Source organism: Chenopodium album, chromosome 15 (genome assembly GCF_948465745.1).
Source record: "Chenopodium album chromosome 15, dcCheAlbu1.1, whole genome shotgun sequence".
Taxonomy (NCBI): Eukaryota; Viridiplantae; Streptophyta; class Magnoliopsida; order Caryophyllales; family Amaranthaceae; genus Chenopodium; species Chenopodium album.
In genome coordinates this window covers 21,068,141-21,089,805 of record NC_137848.1, presented here as the reverse complement: position 1 = coordinate 21,089,805, position 21,665 = coordinate 21,068,141, and the positions used below count along the sequence as shown (strand labels likewise).

Below are 21,665 nucleotides of genomic sequence, written 5' to 3'. Positions count from 1 at the left end.
TACAAGAAGATGTAGCATTGTAGCCTAATACTACGGTGTTGTTTGGTTAACCTTCATAAATGTAGGAAATGAAAATTCATGTGAATTTGCAAGTGGGGTAGTTGTTTGGTTGACAACAAAAAGTGAAATAGAGGAATTGGAAATTCATGAGAATTATGATCTTCCACAAAACGTGGGAAGGTAATTACCTACCTCCCCCTTGGTAACCTCAAATTTCTATGAATTACAATTTCTTTATGAGAACCAAACTTAAGGCCATTTCCTAGAAATTGTATTGAGGAAATAAATTCCCATGAAATACAAATTACCATAAGAATTTAGTTTCTATGTTAACCAAACAAGCCCTAAGAAGATATATACTTTAACCTTTTTTTAGTTGCAGCAGTTTGAATTTTACATTATTTATGTGTTTCACTTTGATTAATTTTAATGATTTTTTTTTTAGTTATAGTTATAAAATATTAGCACTTTTAAAACTATACAAATTAATGGCAAATATTCCTGCAAATATAGCTAACGACAACAATATTCAAATGATAACCACGTTGTGGTGCTGACGCAATATAAAAAATAAGGAACTTTCTTGCAAAACCGACGTCGTTTTATACAATTAGAAGGAAAAAAAAATTAAAATAATGAATTTGATGCACACGATAAAAGGATGTGCCTCATGGCGTGAGTTACTCACAAGACACCACAATGGTGAGGTATTCCAAAATACGAGATAGTGGTGTGGGGAGGTTTGTGAGTTATCCATTGTGGTTGCTGTTAATTTTACTTACATATCAACCCCGGCTACCCCAATGCCCAATACTATTTATATTTCTCTTACACCTTTACAACTTTTTACCACTCAGTTCCTCTCTTAATTGTTTCACTTTTTCTTACACGTATTTTGTATCTTGAAAAATACGAGTAACAATTGTTTACAATAAGCAAGTCGAATTTTTGAAAACAAATTGAGTATGAGATATATCATTAATATCTTGTATCATTAAAATTTAAAAATATAAATATACTATATTGAAGATTGCACATCTAGGCTAATTCAATAAATAGCAATATATAATACATCATGTCCTAATCTCCAAAATTAGCTCCTAGTCAAATAATAGAAAGTCAATGATATGGTTGCAAAATCATATATACATCCATGTTAGTCACATGTGGACGCAGGAAGGCATTGACTTTAAAGGTTACATAATAGGGAATTTCGATCAATCCAAAAAAAAAAAAAAAATAATAATATTGGTGAGCGGCATAGATGGAGAGATTGTTATATACATCCGTTTGTATCGTACACCCATAAGTATTTTGTTCTCTTTTTGATGATTGTTATTCATTTAATCATCAAATGAAGAGCAAAAACTAACTTTGAATTAGTTGGGAGCACATTACACCTGAGTATACACAATAATTTCTAGCATAGATGATGAAGAATAACAGTTATGCTATGGCACTTCTACTTGTCTTCTCCGTCTTCATATTGACCACCTTTTTTGTGCCGGCAGTAGCTCGGGGTATCGTTGCAGACGGTAAGACCCGTGTTCTATTAGCTTGCTCTCCGGAGTGCCTTCCTCTTTGTTTGCCTATTTGTGTTGGCTCCGAATGAATGTTGAAGAAGAAGAAGAAGAAGAGAGCAGACTCTTCTAAACGGGTGTGTTGAAGTAATACGTCCGTGTTCATGTGGAAGCAGTAGATTGTATCCATGGTAATATTGGGTGTTTGAAGCATTGGTGTGTGTATTAGTTTGAATAAGGGAGGTTGTTGAATTTAAATGTTAGTAGGCATAGTAGCATATTTTAAGTGATGTGATTAGTCTCGATAATTTTTTTTTTTTTTTTTTTTTTTTTTTTTTTTTTTTTTGAATAGGATTAATCTCGATAATTTAGTAGACAAGATTACTTTTGTATTGTTTTTCTAATCTATTACTTGTTTAATTTGCTATTTATATCTTCACTTTTACCGTATTGGAGTTTAGTGTGTGAGGAATGAATTAATAATCAAGTTGTGTAATTCTTTATTTTCTCTCACCTTTATATGCAACTAGTTGTTGGTGCGCCCAATGCGGGTGCCTCCCCCAATTTTGTGAAATTAGCCAGGAAATATTATGTCCGTGATTAGTGATTACTAGATTGATAGGAAATATAAAATGTGTGCTTTATGGTCATTTGATTGGTTTCTAATGTATACATACGGTGAATGAGATTAGGTGAAAGATTTTAAACTATAGTGTCTAGGGTTTATAATGTGTTGTCAAAAAAAAAAAAAAAAAAAAAGGTTATAATGTGAACATATATGTTATCTCAATGTCCGCATGTAGTTGGATGATATCATTATTTTTATTAGAACACAGATATTGTGAGCATAATCTTCTTGAAAGCTTTATTTAATGCTAATTTAATTCAAAAGTTTATCTTAGAAGAATTCCATATTGACCATAGTCCTAAATAAAGTATTCATAGTTGTATGTTTATAGTTAATTACAATATCGTATTGACCATCATGGTCCTAAATGTTAGAAGGTGGAGGACTATGCTTAAGGCTTACTCTCATCATAAACATCTTTTTACTTGTCTAGTAACTGCTTTGACCTTGTTAGAAAATTATAATAAATCTACTATTACTTTTGCTCAATATCCTATTTTTATTTTTGATTTGTGAACAGTGGAAGCTTTAGATCTTTGAGTTTGAGGAGGAAATGAAAGGTGAACTTTTTATGAAATATATTATTTTGGAGTTAATGTCAGTATTTGGCTAATAATATGCTGTCATCAATTTTGGTGGATTTTGTGGTGCTACTTTTTTGCATGAATAGAACTGTAGTCCAATTTAGATATTATAGACCCACAATGTAAAAAAATACATAATTGTGCAAAGGGAACTCATCAATGTATTTAAATCGGCTTAAACATGTAAGCATGGCAAGGACAATGATGACGTTTTGTGGGGCATAATATCAATTTAATCTGAAAATATGCTAAGGCGCATATAGATTGAAAGATTGTGTAAGTATTGATGAGTTGGGTGCTAATCTATATACATATCTGCAAATGCAAGTCTCAAATTACAGTTTTTAATATATCATCGTATCATTTTAGATGCATTCAATTAGTTTTACAGGAAGAGCAGTTACATTTGAGAGTGTTTTAATTTGAAATTTCATCAGCAGGTAGTTGACTAAATTTACTATGTATGAATGTAGTCAGTGATCTTTGAGAACTTGATAACTGTAAATTGAAGTTTGGTTTAAAATCTTTAGACCCAACAATGGACCACCAAAAGGCCAGAGGTTTCTAAGCAGGGATATAAACTCACATCTCTGCCAATGATAGAAACTCAGATAAATTCATCGTAGCCCCACAAGCACGCATAAATTAAGATAAAAGTCATAGCTAAACAATCAATGCCATGGGACTACATTGCATCAGCTTGGTGTTGAAAGAGAGGAACCCAGGGGAGGGGGGAACAAATTAGTTACAGGGGTGGGGGGGTAGAATGCCCTAGAGTCTATCATTAATGGGGTACATAGTTCATGCTAATTTCAGAGGATTTCAGATAAACAATCAATTTGTTTCACTCTTGTTTTACATATACACAATAAAGCATGGTTCTCAATTCTCATGTAGTCATGGTTCATTTTTAAAAATGTGAAAACAATTATAGCTATTTTATTTGAAAGCAAACACCTAAATCTGATCATTGAAGAGAACAAAATAAGAAAGTCAGTAGGTTCAATTTTGAGCAATACCTGAATATTTTCCAGCATAGATTGGCCAAGGTTCCTCAACGCACATTACATTTTTTTGTCATAGCCATCTGATTTTATATCATAAGGCTGTAATTTGCCTCATTAATATAAGATCCTGGTTTATTTATCTGAAGACTTCCTGCATCACATGATTTTACATCCTCAACCTAAGTCCCCTCACCAGAAGATCGGCGCCTAAACTTCCAATACCGCTGAAACTTCCCAGATAAACCTTTTTGTTTCTTTGAAGCTGTTGTTGATATTTCTTTTGAGCTACAAACACTCCATCAGCATAACCAGAGAAAGGAAGTTGCTGATTAAAAATAACAGTTGCAATATTACATACAAAATAATCTTTATAACTGCTTGTATTGTTTAGAGTTTGCCAAAAGGATATCAAACTAACAAAGCACTATGCCAGATGAATTCCTGAAAAACCATACATCCACATAGCAATTAGTTACCGGTGATTATACCAGCTGAATGCAGTACATCATATGAAACAACATTATTAGTGTAATTATAAGAATACGGTGCTGGAGGAACCACAGTGTGAACATATATTTTGCTTGCCTTCTTTGCCCGTGATAAGGCAACATATAGTTGTCCATGAGAAAAACAAGGCCGTGGAAGATGAACACTTACTTGGCTGAGTGTTTGGCCTTGCAATTTGTTGATCATCATTGCAAAACTTAGCTTTAAAGGAAACTGTTTCCTCTCGAATTTAAAAGGATATTCTGCTGAACTTGAAGGCCTCAAGTTCACTCTGTATAAAATGAGTATGTCTTTTATAATGACCCACAGCTATCTCACACTCAATGACATTTGGAAAGAACCTCTTGCAAATGAGCCTCGTACAATTGCACAAACCACATGATGGGAGTATGTTCCTTAGCAAAATCACAGGACAATTTTCCTTCAAAACCATTTCATGGGGACTCATTCCCCCAGGGCACAATTTATTAATAAATTCTGTAGGATAAACAGTACACATGTCATCCAGTACACAATCAAAGCTCTTGTACACAACAGGATCACCTGGGAAATGGTTAATTAGAAATGTATTTATGGAATCTACATCGTCATTCATTGGTGTAAGAATAGCACGCTCAGTGAATATTTCGGTGGTAAAAGGACCTATCCCAATCTCTGGGAAAGTGCTTTCTATAAGCTCCTTTATAGGATCACCATCAATAGCAAGGGGCCTTATAATATCTGGCGGCAACTGAACATAACCAATTTCTGTTTGCTGCAACTCCCCATTTCCCAAGGACAACAAATAAGAAGAATAATGAGGATCTTCTCTAGCCCTGATATTTTCAGTGAGCTGAAACTTTTTAAGTTTTGACCATAAGTATGAGGTTACAATGCTTGTCTCAACTGCCTCACGCTGTGTTTTTCGTGGCACAATTGGCAGCACCTGCCTAAAATCTCCTTCAAAAACTACAATCTTCCCACCAAACAAGAGCGTGTTCTTGCACAAATCTTGAAGCAACAAATCTAAAGATTCAATATTTTCCTTTTTTGCCATCAAAGCTTCGTCCCAGGTAATAATGTTGTTTCCCTAAGCAATGCAGCTAAGCTACCTTGCTTTGGAACAGCACATGCTAGCGAGGCTTCGGAGTCAATTGGAATCTTAAACATCGAATGAGTAGTACAACCAGATGGGATGTTCGCGGCTGCTATCCTGATGTAGCAGTAGGCAAGACAATCTTTTTCATTAGTCGAATTTCAGCATATAGAGCGTTATATAGAAATGTTTTTCCTGTACCACCAGGGCCATCTATAAAGAAAGCACCAGGTTTGTTTTCAATGACATGCTGCATAACAGCATCAAATGCACTATTTTGAGCTGAGTTTAATTGCCCTCGGCAATCAATACATTCTTGGGGAATAGTGCATCTAAAGCATCAATAATATCCTTTGTGCGTCTGAATTCATCATTAGATTCAGCATTCAAGGCATCTAATCCAAAGTCTAAAAGCGACTTACCCAGTGCTTCTAGATGCTTTTCGATTGATCTTGCAGTGAACACTCGAACTTTTACTTTATCTTCCGGAAATTTGTGGCTAAAATCTTCTGACAGAGATGAGTAGAACTTAGACCATAAAGAAGGAGGATCACTTGGCTGACCAAAAACAAGAGGAGTTGCAAAAAGACGGCGCAGTGCATCTGGCATCTGCACTTCACATGCTTCAGCCAAGCATAGAGTTGGCAGATCATCTTCCTCCAGCAAGCCTAACTTTAGAGCTGCTTCTTGGAAAGCCGTACACAAATGACCATTCACAGTTCTCAGTGCCTCAAATGATGTAGGACTTCTGATGTTCAGAAGCAATAAGCGTTAGCAAAATCACTCTCCCGCAGCTGGGAAAACAAATGCCAAACGACCAACCTGAAATCTGTCCAAAACTCGTTCAGTCCACTCCTTAGCAGACGTATCCCAGTATAATGCTCACAAAATTCGTTGTATAAGTGGCCTGTACCACTAATAACTTGTTATTCAATATGATTTTAGGGTGATTTTGAACCTTGTTTACTTGATAAAATGATGTTTTGGTTCACTTTTACTCTATGCAAATTTTGTGTATCCTATGCTTCACGGGTTGTTATTGTTTTTGTTGAGTTTTTAGGTCCAATGACAATCATTTGAAGCATATGTATGTTAAACCAAGGATAGAAGTCAAGACAAACGAGCAAAACCGAAGAAAAGGTGAAGAAAAGGGCCTAAGAGACCCTGCACGGCCGTGCCATGTCCTGCACGTCTGTGCAGGAGTGTTCTAGTAAGATCAGAACCTTCTCTCCAAGTGTTTTAGAGCATGCACGGCCGTGCAAGAGTTCAGCATGTCCGTGCAAGACCCCAAGCACGGCCATGCACAAGCCTGCACGTCCGTGCAAGATTCCCCGGCCAAAACAGAAGCTGATGTAACTGTCTGTCTTGCTCTGCACGGCCGTGCATAAGGTGGTACGTCCGTGAAGCTTAGGCTACATGTCTGTGCCAAGCCTGGCACGTCCGTGCAAACCTGCAGACGAGCCCGACTCTTGTTTTCTCCGTCCTTTTTATTTGGGGGTCATATAAATACCCCCTTTAGCTCATTTGTAAAGGCATCCAAGTTTTTAGAGCTCTCCTCTTAGTTTGAAATCCTAGAAACATCAAAACTCTCAAATCATTAGTTAGATCTTAATTATTAGCTTGGAAATCTCAATTTTATCATTGTAGAAGATAAAGTTCCTCCATTTTTGTTCAAAGTTGAAGGTTCTAGTAACATTTCTTACTCTTCTCTTCCATTTTAATTGCGTTAATTGTTAATTATTTGCTTAATCATTATATGCTTAGATTGTTATTTAGCTTAATCTTTAGTTTGAATCTTGTTCATGAGTTGCTTGAAATTCTTAATTGCTTTAATCTCCATGGGTTGTGAGTAGTCTAATTTTCTAGGGTTTGGATAAAACCCTTAATGTAGTCACTAATTACTTGTTGCATGTGCTAACTTGGTAATTATTGGGTGTTAATTAGTTGAGCTTAAGTGGTTTAATTGCTTAGTTCTTGTATATGGCCATTGCTAGAACTATTATCCAAGCTTTCTCAACGAAGAATCGAGAGATGAACTTTGAGTTAGCTCCCTTATGCTTAATTGACTTGAAATGCCACGAGAATAGGAATTTCCAGTCAAGGGAATGTTTTTGTCATAGTGATTATGCTTTAATACTTGTTTTATGCTTTGTGACCACGAGAGTAGGTTGTATTTATGATTCAAGTAATCCCTCTAGCTTGAGAGACTAGTTGGGTGCTTTAGATGACTTCTCCTATATTATCCCCTTAGTTTACCTTGATTGTTACATGCTAATTGTGATTTGTGATGAACTTGAGTGGTATAACCCGAGCCTTAGAATCCTCTAATTATTGTTAATATCCTCTTAGTGTTAGTTGATTGAACTAGTAGAAGTTACTTAAACCAACCCAATTTCGACTTCATTTGGATTATTTAAACGATAGTATCTCGGTGGTTGATTCAACACCTCTCTTAGGTTCGACCCTTTCTTACCCTTGCTATTAGCTAGTGAGACCAAGATAGGACTTTATCTTTGGTAGGCTCGACGACGGCCCATCAAATTTTGGCGCCGTTGCCGGGAAGGCAAAGTCACATTGAATGTATTATTGTTGAATGAGACTAAGTGTGTGTATTTGTATCATAGTTTTTCTTATTTATTTTTGCTTAATTGTGTTTTTAACTTGTGATAGTCATTGCTAACGTTTTTCTTAGCGTTGTTTGACTTTGCATGACACGAAAGAGTAAACAATCACCGCTTATTCCCGTTGATTTGGAGTTGAACAAGACCTTGAGGAACGTAAGGAGACTCTTGCAAGGCACACCCGAATTCTCCATTGTCTATTCGGATTCCTACTTGGAAGAGGTTCTTGGAATCAATGAAGAAGATAACATGGGAGATAACGATCATCCTCCTCCTCAACCTTTGCTACGAGACTATGACCACCCCAACGCATTCCAACTATGGAGTGGTATACGTCTCCCCACCATGAATGCAAATAATTTCGAGCTTTCACCTCAACTCATCCGTATGATTCAAAGTGATCAATTCGGAGGTAGTTCTCATGAGTGTCCTTTTGCTCATCTGGACAACTTTCTCGAGTTGTGCATAACCATTAAGCAAAACAACATTACGGAATAGTTCATCTGTATGCACATGTTTCAATTCTCCCTCCGTGACAAAGCAAAACATTGGTTGAGAACGGTTGATGAGGGATCATTGAGCACTTGGGATGAAATCACTAGAGCTTTACTTGGAAAGTATTGTCCCCTGGAAAAGATCGCCGAAATAAGAAGAAAGATCACCAATTTCAATCAAGAGATCGGTGAAACGTTAAGTGAAGCTTGGGAGCATTTCAAGGATTACACAAGGAAATGCCCACACCATGGTTTCACATCATGGATCATTATTCAAAGATTCTATGAAGGTATTACTCCTATTTCAAGGGCCAACCTTGATTCTGGGGCCGGTGGTAGCCTTAAAAAGTTATCGGTGGATGATGCATACAAAATGATTGAAGAAGTGGCAAAGCACTACGCATATGGAGGTGATCGAAGGCAACCTCAGCAAAGAAGGGCGGAATCCACGATCTTAGTGCAATAGATTTTATTGCATCAAAAGTTGATATGCTAGCTTACAAGATAGATTAAGCCACCCTTACCCCTCCAAGATCTTTTTCACAAGTCATATCTTGTGAGACTTGTGGAGGAAATGATCACTTGTCCTCCTATTGCAACTCAACAAACCAAGAACAAGCGGCGGCCATTGGGCAAGGAAATGAGCAATACTCCCAACCCTACAATCAAAGTTGGAAACCACAACAAAACACGGGATGGAAGCAACAAAACCAAGGCTCCCCTCAAAACCAATACAACCAACCCCATCCTCAAAACCAACAAGCTCCATACCGTCACCCTAACCAAAGGGATCAAAACCAACAAAGACAACAATATAACCAACCCACTCCTCCTCCTCCACCTCCTCAAAAGACTAGCCTTGAATCCGTGCTTGAAAATTTCATGACATAACAAGTAAGAAACAATGCGGATATGACGGCAAACATCCAACAACTCCAAGCACACAACAAGATAATTGAGAATTAATTGGCTCAAATTGCGTAACAAGTTGGAAGTTCATCCTTCAATCCTCGTGGTCACTTCCTAAGCTCAACGGTTGTGAACCCAAAGGAGCAAGCCAAGGCTATTACTTTGAGATCGGGGAGAGGTTATGAGGGGCCGTTTATGAGTGAAGAGGAGCCACAAAAGAGAGACGAGGGAGTTGTGGTGAGAGGTGGGGATGATTTTGAGAATAAATTAGTTGATGTTGAGAGAAAAAAGCAACAAAAGAGTGATGAGGGAGCCACAAAGAAAAATGAGGGAGATGAGGAAAGAATAGATAAGCCCCCAATGAGAGTATACAAGCCCCCCATTTCATTTTCTCATAGAATTGTAGAGAAGAAGTTGAATGAGAAGTTTTCAAAATTTCTTGAAGTCATGAGAGAACTTCAAGTGAATATCTGCTTTCTTCATGCTATGTAACAAGTGCCTACCTATGCGAAATTTTTGAAGGATCTTCTATCCAACAAGAGTAGGCTTGAAGAGAGTGCAACCATCTCCCTTCCTAAGGAGGTGAGTGCAATCATTCAAAACAAGCTTTCTCAAAAGCTTGGTGATCCCGGTAGCTATGCAATACCCATGAAAATTGGAGATTTGAAAGCTATGGATGCTTTGTGTGATCTTGGGGAAAGTGCGAGCTTGATGCCCTATTCTATTGCTAAGAGTTTGAATGTTGGAGACTTGAAGTCAACAAGAATGTCCTTACAATTGGCCGACCGCACTGTTAGGCTACCTTTGGGAATTCTTGAGGATATACCGGTTCAAGTTAGAATAGTATTTGTGCCATGTGATTTTGTGGTAATAGAAATGGAAGAAGATACAAGGGTACCCCTCATTTTGGGGAAACCATTTTTGAACACCGCGGGTGTGGTGATCGATATGAAAGAAGGAAAATTGACATTGAATGTTGGAGATGAGAAAATTTCATTTTCATTCTCACAAACTTTGAAAAAGCCATTGATTGATGAGGTTCATAGAATCGACACATTGGAAAGGGACTTAGAAGAGTTTCAAGAAAGATTGTTTGAAGGAGATCCTTTACAAGCTATCCTAACGGGAAGCTTAGTTGAGGAGGGTGAAGAAGCAAATGGGTATGATCTCTTACTCTACCAACCTTTAGTCCACAATGAAATGAGATTTGAAGTGCTTAACGTGGAAGTAAAAGAGGAGAGGACTACGCCTCCTTTTAAGGTTGAACTTAAACCCCTTCCCCCTCTACTTAAATATGCTTTTCTTGATAGTGAGAGTTATTCCGTTATTGTCAATGCTAACCTCGATGATATCTCTCTTGAGAAACTCCTAGTTGTTTTAAGGGAGTATAGAGATGTCATTGGGTACAAAATTGATGAAATTAAGGGGATATGTCCCACCATATGCATGCATAAGGGATTCTACTGGATGATGATCATGCTTCCTCAATTGAGCACCAAAGGAGGCTCAATCTAAACATGAAGGAAGTAGTGAAACAAGAAGTTTTAAAACTTCTTGAAACGGGCGTAATCTACCCTCTCTCTGATAGTAAGTGGGTTAGCCCGGTTCAAGTTATGCCTAAAAAAGGAGGCATGACCATCATAAAAAATGACAAGGGTGAGACCATTTCTACGATGTCGGTCACCGGGTAGAGGATGTGCATTGATTATCCAAAGTTGAATAAATCCACTCGAAAAGACCACTTCCCACTCCCCTTCATTGATCAAATATTGGAAAGACTAGCATCGCATAGTCATTATTTCTTCTTTGATGGATATTCAGGATTCTTCCAAATTCCAATCCAACCCGAGGACTAAGAAAAGACTATATTCACATGCCCATTTGACACCTTTGCTTATCGAAGGATGCCATTTGGAGTTTGTAATGCACCTTCCACATTTCAAAGGTGTATGATGTCTATCTTTTCCAACATGTTTGAATCATCAATTGAAGTATTCATGTATGACTTTTCTGTTTTTGGTTTATCTTTTGACATTTGTCTTTCGAATTTGATTAAAGTGTTAAAAAGATGTCAAGAGGTGAACTTAGTTTTGAATTGGGAAAAATGTCATTTCATGGGGGAGGAGGGCATTGTTCTTGGTCATGTTATTTCTAGTAGGGGCATTGAAGTTGATCGTGCCAAAATTGAGGTAATTGAGCGCTTCCCACCCCCTACAAATGTGAAGGGGATAAGGAGCTTTCTTGGACACGCGAGTTTTTACCGCCGTTTCATAAAGGATTTTTCAAAAATCGCAAAGATGCTCAATCAATTGTTGGTAAAGGATGCCCTTTTTGTGTTTAGTAATGATTGTTTGCTAGCATTTGATAGGTTGAATGAGGCCTTGATTTCGGCTCTTATCATTCAACCCCCTAATTGGGAGTTTCCTTTTGAGCTCATGTGTGATGTTTCGGATTTTTTCGTTGGGTCCGTTCTTGGACAAAGGAAGGACAAGAAGCTCCATGCTATCTACTACACTAGCAAAACATTGGATGAAGCACAAACAAATTACACAACCACGGAAAAGGAGTTTCTAGCCATTGTTCATGCAATTGAGAAGTTTAGGTCCTACTTATTGGGATCTAAAGTCATAGTCTTTACCGACCACTCAATCTTGAAGTAGCTCTTGTCCAAAAAGGAACCAAAGCCAAGATTGATACGATGGGTCTTGCTCTTACAAGACTATGACATTGAGATTAGAAACAAGAAGGGTGCTAAAAATATTGTGGCCGATCATCTTTCACGGTTGCCTATCTTTGTAGGTGATCTTGATAACTTGTTAATCGATGACTCATTTTCAGATGATCAACTATTTTCTATTTTTCAAGCACCAGCACCATGGTTTGCGGATATTGCAAACTATTTGTCTTTCTCTATTCTTCCTCCCGACCTCTCCTATCAACAAAAAAGGAAGTTTTTTCATGATATTCGCCAATACACATTAAGGACGACCCCTTGCTCTTCAAACAAGGTGTTGATGTCCTTTTTAGAAGGTGTGTCCCAGATGATGAAATTGAAGATGTTATCACAATGTGCTACTCCTCACCTTGTGGAGGGCATATGAGTGCTAACAAAACTTTGGCGAAAATCTTGCAATGTGGTTTTTATTAGCTTACAATGTTCAAAGATGTGTGGGGTGTAGTGAAAGCTTGTGACCGGTGTCAAAGAACTGACAATATTTCAAGAAGTGAAATGCCCTTGAACAACATTCTTGAGTTGGAGATTTTCGATGTATGGGGCATAGATTTTATAGGGCCTTTCCCGACCTCTTTTGGGAATAAATTCATTCTTGTGGCCGTCGATTATGTGTCAAAGTGGGTAGAAGCGGTTGCATCTCCTACTAATGATGCTAAGGTGGTGGTCAAGCTTTTTAAAAGAGTGATTTTCCCAAGGTTCGGGGTGCCACGTGTTGTCATTAGTGATGGAGGTTCGCATTTTGCAAAGAAATCCTTCCAAGCTATCCTTGAAAAGTATGGTGTGAGGCACAAGGTGTCATTAGCTTACCATCCACAAACAAGTGGCAGTAGTAGAAAAACGTACATTTGTGTCGCCTTATTTGCGTCGCTCATACAAAAGAACGAAGCAAATGTTTTTTTTAGCATCCTTAAAAGTGATTTGCGTCGCACATTAACCAAGAAGCAATGCAAAAGTCAGATACATTTTAGCTTTCTGTTATTTGCGTTGCTCATTTAGTGACCAGTGACGCAAATGAGTGATAGAATTAAAATGCGTCACTCCTTTAATTAATAAGCGACGCAAATAAGTAATGTGCAGCATTAAACTTTGAGCTATTTGCGTCACATTTTATTAGTTGAGTGACGCAAATCAGTCTTTTGCATTTACGTTATTTCGGATTCCACTTGCTAGCTGCCTCCCTTTTACTAAAACAAAAAAACAGTTGCTACTCCTATCTTCCAAGAACAGCGATTTCCTACAGCTAAACACCCAGAATTTCGAGCAAAAAAACCCTAGAAATTCGAGCAAAAAAACCCCAGAAATTCGACCCATACACCCCAAGAAATTCGAGCAAAAATCACCCTGAAATTCAAGGAATTTCGACCTAAAAACCCCCAAAAAATCGACCCAAAAACCCCAGAAAATCGACCCAAAAACCCCAGAAATTCGACCCAAAACCCCCCATAAATTCAACCAAAAAAACCCCCACAAATTCAACAACCAAACCGCAATGTTGACAACACCCATAATCGGAAAAAATTCAGGTTTAGAAACCCCCAATTTCAAGCAAAACAACAAAAAAACCCTAAGAAACCCCAGGAATTCGAGCAAATTCAATTATGGGCAAATACGAGCAAATTTGAGCATTAATTCGAGTAATTTTGAGCAAAAAAATCGAATTAAAACCCCAGGAATTCGTTGAGTGAATTACTGCCTTTATAATTAAATTTTTGAGTGAATTACTTGATTAATTTCGCCCCCCAAAAATCCGAGGATGGACGAGCAAATTACAGCCTTTATAATTGAAGTTCGATTAGTGTAGCAGTTCGACCAGTGTTCGCCCAAATCAACTGCATTTAGGCTCGACATTGTTGAATTTGTGAAGTCAATTTTACCTAAGGTAAGATTGCTTCTATTTATGTCAATATTTTCATTTTCTCAAAAAAAAAAAAAAAAATGTTCACAGAAAATTGGGTTAATATATGTAATTTTATTTGTAGATAGAATTAATTAGAAAATTTTTTACAGTATGATTGAATATTGTTGGTTTAATATATGTAATTTTATTTGTAGATAGAATTAATTAGAAAATATTTTATAGTATGATTGAATATTGTTGGTTTAATATATGTAATTTTATTTGTAGATAGAATTAATTAGAAAATATTTTATAGTATGATTGAATATTGTTGGTTTAATATATGTAATTTTATTTGTAGATAGAATTAATTAGAAAATATTTTATAGTATGATTGAATATTGTTGGTTTAATATATGTAATTTTATATGGCAGATTCTTAATTATGCGGAAGTGAATTCCACAAGTTGCTCGAGGTTCTGGTTGTGGACAAACGATTAAGGCGGTAGTACACATACGAGATTGTCTTCACTTGTGGTATATATATCTGAACCATTCTTTGTATTAACTTATTTTTTATGGTTGGTATAATGATTGTGAATTGTATGAGATTTTAAATTGTGATATAATTGATTGGAATTGCAATAATACTTGCATCATTGGCTTAGATACCCGTTCAGGGCTTACTCATTAGGAGTAAGTCTTGAATAGTCCCCGGTTTGGGACTGTTCTTGAATGTTCTATCTCATTTAGGTGATAACTACTTGAACTGTTTTTGGGTCTAAGAAGATCATGGCTCACTATTTCCGGATTGTTCTCTGGGTACATATGTAGATAGCCGATTATCTACATTGTGTGCTCGGAGAACTATAGGGAAATGCTGCCGGATTTTCTTTAGAACCAAACATTACAAGTAGTTATTAGTGATATAGGACATTCAAGAATGGGTTAGGTTGGATTGATAAGGACCTTGTTGGGTCATGTCATTGCATTTACATGAGATAAAATTTGAATGAAAATGTTTGATGCCTTATATTCTTGTTTATGGTTAAGGAGCTATATATGTTAGAAAATATACACATTATCTTAAAATTAATTTTGTTATTCAGTGGTTGAAAATGTATCGAAGTTGGATGTATGGTAAACGAAATTCTACAAGTCTTTTACGAGGAATTGAAGAGTTTAGCAATGTTGCCTTAAAACACCAAACAAAGAATAAATCAAAGATTATTCTTTGTCCTTGCAGAAACCCCGTTATATCCTGGTTGTACAAAATTCACTAAACTTGGTGCTATTATGAAGTTATTCAACTTAAAAGGCGAGCAATTGTTGGATCGACAAGGGTTTTACACAGTAGTTGGAAGCCTTAGTAGAAATGTTTCCCGAAGAGAATGAACTTCCAAACTCCACTTACGAGGCCAAGAAACTTATGTGCCCTTTGGGTATGGAGTATGTGAAGATACATGCTTGTCCCAATGACTGTGTGTTGTATCGAAATGAGTACGCTGATTTGCATGAGTGTCTAAGGTGTGGAGTTTCTCGTTACAAGATGAATGATACTGGTGAGTTGTGTAAGAAAGGGTCTCCGGCTAAGGTATTATGGTATCTTCCAATTATACTGAGATTTAGGCGACTCTTCTTAGATGAAAAAACTGCAAAATTATTGAGGTGGCATGCTGATGGGAGGAAGAAAGATGGGTTAATTAGGCATCCAGCTGATTCCCCGCAATGGAGGAACATTGATCGAAAGTTCAAGGACTTTGGTCAAGAAGATCGAAATCTTAGGCTTGGTCTTAGTACAGATGGAATGAACCCATTTGGGACACTAAGTACCCAATATAGAACTTGGCCGATTCTTCTAACTATCTACAATTTGCCTCCTTGGTTATGCATGAAGTCTAGATACATTATGTTGTCCCTTCTAATATCTGTGCCTAAACAACTTGGAAATGACATTGATGTTTATCTAGCGCCTCTCATTGAAGATTTGAAATTGTTGTGGAATGAAGGTGTCCAAATGTTTGATGCATATAGTAAAACCAATTTCACTTTACGTGCCATGATTTTTTGTACGATAAATGACTTCCCAGCTTATGGGAATTTGTCGGGGTACACTGTGAAGGGAACAACTCCTTGCCCCATTTGCGAAGATGATTTGGAGGCATTACGCCTAGACAATTGTGGCAAGCATGTATACATGGATAATCGCAGACATCTTCCTAAAGACCACTCTTTTCTATTCAATAAGGATGCTTTTAATGGAAAAGTGGAGTTGAGAGAAGCCCGTGGCCCTTTACGTGCAAGTGAGGTTTATCAGCAGGTCAAAGACATTGAGAATGAGTTTGGTAAGCCTTACAAAAGAAAATCAACTAGGGGTTACAAGAAGAAGTCTGAGCTATGGTCTCTTCCATATTGGAGACATTTGGAAGTTAGACATTGTCTAGATGTAATGCATATTGAGAAAAATGTCTGTGATGCCATTGTGGGAAATTTATTAAATATTCCAGGAAAGACAAAGGATGGAGTTAAAGTAAGAAAAGACTTGGCTGCTATGGGTCGTTCAGAGTTGGCATCCAAATCTCGAGGAAAACGCTGGTATCTTCCCCCAGCTTGCTTTACCTTGTCTAAAAAGGAAAAAACTAGCTTCTATGAGTCATTGCATGGTTTAAAGGTCCCAGCTGGATATTCTTCTAATTTTCGTAGACTTGTGTCAATGTCTGACTTGAAATTGGGTGGCGTGAAATCTCATGATTGTCATGTCTTGATGCAACAATTATTACCAGTTGCCATTCGAGGAATTTTTCCACCTCAAGTGAGGTATACGATTACAAGATTATGTGTCTTTTTTAACACTATCTGTAGCAAGGTCATAAATCCAAGTATTTTAGATGACTTGCAAGCAGATATACTTGAGACAATGTGTCAATTTGAAATGTATTTTCCCCCATCTTTTTTTGACGTGATGCCTCATTTGGTTATTCATCTTTTACGTGAAATTAGACTTTGTGGACCAGTGTGTATGAGATACATGTATCCTTTTGAACGAGATATGGGTGACTTAAAGGGAAAAGTCATGAGTCTGGCCAAACCTGAAGCTAGTATTGTACAACGAACAATTGTTGAGGAAGTGGCAGCATGGGTTGCTCAATATCTTGCACGTTCAAAGAAAATTGGGTTGCCAAAGTATCGACACGATGGGAGGCTTGGAGGTCAAGGTACTATTGGCAGGAAAAGGATATCCATGGGCTTTGAAATGAAAAATAAGGCCGAGCTTTTTGTGTTGTAAAATCTTAGTGAGGTTCATCCTTACTTGGACGAGCACATGCTTTTTCTTAAAAATAAATATCCTTCCAATAGTGATCTTCAGCTGATAAAGGAGCATAATTGTTCATTCGTTACATGGTTCAAGGAACGAGTGATATCCCAACTGTACACCACACCTAACGATATATCTGACACATTGAGATGGTTGGCATATGGTGCTAAATGTCAAGTCATGTCATATGAGGGATACGACATCAATGGGTATTCTTTTTACACCAACCAACAAGATGACAAGTCAACAATGCAAAATAATGGTGTTAAAGTAATAGGTTTGTCATCTGAGTATGTTAGTGCACATGATAAAACACTTGTGGATAAGAAGAAATTTTATTATGGAATCATTGAAGAAATAATAGAGCTGGATTATGTTGATTTCAAGATTCCTATATTTCGGTGCAAGTGGGCTGATAGTAGCCGTGGTGTAAAAAAAGATGAACAAGGGAACTTGACCCTTGTAAATCTTGGTCGACGAGGGCATCTAGCTGATCCATTTATATTAGCTTCACAAGAAAAACAAGTTTTTTACATGGCTGACCCAACTGATTGTAAATGATCAGTTGTTTTAGAAGGAAAAAGAAGGATACTTGGCATTGAAGATGTGGTGGACGAGGAAGAATATGATGAGCAATTTAATAAGTCACCACCTTCCGTTTGGAGCATCCCTCCAATAGTCGATGATTTTGACACAACGTTGAAACGTAAAGATCATAATGAAGGATTTTATGTCGCAAAAGAGAAGAATGAAGTAGGTATGAATTCTGTGATTATTTTTTTCCAATGTGTTACTAATTGCATAAATTGCTTATTATTGTTATGTGTACACGTTTATAATTTATAAATGATACAAATCGATGTCTTAATTTATTTATGTCTTTTTTTTTCAGGTAAGTAATAATGGAGGATGAGGATATGCATAATCGTTCCATGTCTTCGCAAGGTGAGGAAGATGAGCCACACAATCAATCACAATCAGAGCAACAAACAACCGACTCTCAAAAGAAGAAAAAGAAGCCAAGATGTCCTTTAAAGGGCCTGAAATCCATGCCCGGGGTTCCTAGAGTGCTTGAATGGGATGAATTGTGTCGACCCATTGGAAAGTGGGCAAAAGCATACAAAACTCATCTTGGTGAAATAAGCCGTGCAAAAGTGTCTATATTGTATAAAGATTGGAATCAAGTTCCACAAGGAATAAAAGACACTTTGTGGGAAGATGTTAAGGTAATATTCACTATTAAATGTTAAATGTTATACTATTATATGATCATTTTGACATTGTTTGAATATGATGAAAACAATTTATTTGAATATGATGAAATTATTTACTAACTTTTTTTTTTTTTAATTTTTTTGTAGAGAGAGTTTCAAATCGAAGAAGATAAAGACAAGAAAAAAAAGGTCCTACGCACTTGTGATAAGTGTTGGAGAGATTTTAAAACAAAATTGGTCAGTGGTTGGATCACATGTACCAGGAATATGCCGAAGGAGAAAAGAATGTCGTATGTACTCTATGATTTCATATCTGAAAATATGTGGAAAACATTTGTGGAGGAGCATAGTACAGATGATTTTAAGGTTTGTGTGTGTATTAATATCAATGATCATGCATGTTATTAATACTTTGTTAACGGATTCTTATGTACTATTCTCCATTTATGCTCGTGAAAATAGGAAATCAGTGAGAAGGCAAGACAAAGCCAGTCTTTTAACCCTCACCATTTAGGAGCCAAATCATATGGTGAAATGAATATTGTATGGCGTAGAAAAGGGTATATTCCCACAGCATCTTCAGCATCCAGTACTTCATCTTGTTCTTCGGTTGTGTCTAGTTTGCCGGATAGGACATATGCTTGGCTTCTAGCAAGATCAATAGAAGATGATAAGGGAAATCCTTATTTGCCGGATGAGAAAACAAGAAAGGTGAAAGAATCCATTGTAAGTATATACTAAGTTTTTATTTCAATTTTGAATATATTTTGTTAAGTTTATGTATTGCAACCAAAGTTTTCTAACTTGAAGTCTTTGTGTAGGATAATTGGAGAAAGCAACAAGCTGATGGAAAATTTGTTCCTAATAGACATGATGATATCTTATCTCGTGCCCTTGGGAAAAAAGATCGTAATGGTCAGGCAATAGCACTTGGCAGTGGAATTGGTATTAAAGCTGTATGGGGATCTGGAGAGAGGTGTAGTGGTCGACGGGGTAGGGAAATCAGAGATGCTAAGCTGGAAGAATTAGAGGCCCCACGAGAGGAGACTATGCAGGAGATGGACTCTAAAATGGATTCCATCGTTCAAGAGAAGTTTATGTTATTTGCTAAACAGATTGGTATTCAAAGTACAACTGAATTGATGGAAATGAATAACATAGGCTGGACGACTCCACAAAATCCTAGTAGTTGCCAATCAGTGGGTAATGATCCATTTGCAAACATACAGGTATCCAAAACTTTATTATTTTATTTTTTTTTATCTTTTTTTTTGTAATGATTTATGTCTGCGATATACTTTTAACTTTGTAACTCAATTTTTTTTTTTTTTTTTTTGTAATGATTTTTTTCTATCTTTGTAAGGAACAGGTTCCATGTCGGCTATCATTGTTGAAAAATGACTTTGAGAAAGTCATTGTCGCTGAAGGTACATATCATCCGGAGTTAATCCTTGATCATCATAGTAACCTCCTTCCAGATCACGTGAGGGTAAGTGTTGATGATTTTTTTGACGAGTTCAAAGAATTCTCGGTTCTAGTTCCTTCTTCAGTCATCAAGAAACTTAAGCATGCTCACGGTACCTTTACCCAATGGCTGAAAGACTTGGTTTCACTCATGCATGATAAGGTAAATTATTTTTATAACAATTTACATAGTTCGCCATACAAAATATAGCAAATTGTTGAATAGATTTGCTTTACTATTGATTAGGAATTCATATCAAATAAGAACGATGATAACAATAAAGCGGCCAAAGAAAACATGCAAGACAAAGTGAAAGTAGTTGAAAGTGGTCACGAAACAAAAGAGTCCAACACCAATCCAAAAAAAGTTTTTCTTATGGATTATGCTTTGGAAAACTTGTCTCAGAAGTGTGGGTCTTTGAATAGTTTGTTATCTTCATTACCCGAAGGTGAAACTATTAAGGTAAAGGTTGATGCTTGGACCTTTAGTTATGAAGACAATAAGGACATCATTATCAGACGTGAAGATGTCAATCAACTTCTCACGGGAGCTTGGCTGAATATTTCAATTTTGCAAGTTTTTATGATGTATGATATTCAAATTTCACTCTTCCCATATATACTTTATTACCATTTAAATGTTATTACATGATATATATGTAGGGCCTTGAGTGACATACTCGATACGGTGGTTGTGGCTTCCATTGGATTCATGTGTCCGGAAATGATTTCAGAAGTCTATTTGCATAGTGATGCAGATCGTATGCTACTATACATGACACATGTGATGGAAAAACAAAAATCTAAGCAGTTCATCTTATGCCCATACCATGAAAAGTATAAACTTTGAACTTGTATTTATTTGAACTTTGCAAATTGTTGATATTATTTACTCATTTACAAATGTGTGTCTAATTTATTATGTAGGATTCTTTGGGTTCTTTTGGTCTTATGCATGGCTAAGCGTGAAGTCATCATCTTTGATTCTTCGAGGCAGAAGCAAAATTTAGCAATTAAGTTTGCAATGACAAAGTAAGTCTAGTTTGTTATTAATGTCATGATTTTATGCGTGTGTAAGGATAATAGATGGTTTTACATATTATGTATAAATATGTTATTTGTTTCAAATGTGTAGTGCTTTTTGAAGTTACAAGGCATTAAGTGGACAATCTAGGGGAAGTAAATTGACATGGCATTTAGGACAGGTTACCTTAATTTCTTGCCCAAACTTTAAGTTTCTTAATAATTTAAGTATAGCAATTTAATTCAAATTATAAACATATTACATGTAGTGTCCTCAACAATTGGGTGGACGTGAGTGTGGCTACTACGTCATGCGTTATATGTACGAAATACTTGAACATCATCGTAGCAGTGAGGATCTTATTAAGGTATGAGTTGTCAAATATTTCATTTTTGTTTGATAAATACAATTTGATGTTAGCTACAATCTTGAATTAAAACTTTCCTCTTGTATATTTGTTGTGTTGATAGGATTTTTCAAGAACTACACCGTGTACCGAGGAGGAGATAAATGAGATTCGATATATTTGGGCAGAGTATTTTATATGTAATGTTGAACTTTAGATTTACACTTAGCGCATGTTGGACTCTTGTTTTGGATTATAGGCTTGACATGAATGATTTTGGTTAATTGGTGTTGGGATGATGAGTATAATGGCAATGATATTGAGATGTAAATTATTGGACAGGTTGTTAATATAATGCCGTCATTCCCAATTTTATGGGTAGGCC

The 21,665-nt window shown here is 36.6% G+C and overlaps 2 protein-coding genes and 1 non-coding gene across 3 annotated transcripts; 1 reads left to right on the top strand and 2 right to left on the bottom strand.

Moving 5' to 3' along the window:
• Nucleotides 1–3,905: 3,905 nt before the first annotated feature.
• Nucleotides 3,906–5,282, bottom strand: LOC145580968 (uncharacterized). Its single transcript, XM_081638047.1, has 2 exons — nucleotides 4,554–5,282; nucleotides 3,906–4,064 (listed from the first exon to the last, which is right to left on the bottom strand). Exons 1-2 carry the CDS (start codon nucleotides 5,280–5,282, stop codon nucleotides 3,906–3,908), a joined length of 888 nt encoding a protein of 295 aa, XP_081494173.1.
• Nucleotides 5,283–8,584: 3,302 nt separating this feature from the next.
• Nucleotides 8,585–8,691, bottom strand: LOC145583690 (small nucleolar RNA R71). Its single transcript, XR_014100289.1, has one exon. It is a non-coding gene; the product is annotated as a small nucleolar RNA R71 (small nucleolar RNA).
• A 6,600-nt stretch (nucleotides 8,692–15,291) lies between these two features.
• Nucleotides 15,292–17,202, top strand: LOC145580967 (uncharacterized). The gene has a single exon (XM_081638046.1). It carries the CDS (start codon nucleotides 15,292–15,294, stop codon nucleotides 17,200–17,202), a length of 1,911 nt encoding a protein of 636 aa, XP_081494172.1.
• The last annotated feature ends 4,463 nt before the right edge of the window (nucleotides 17,203–21,665 follow it).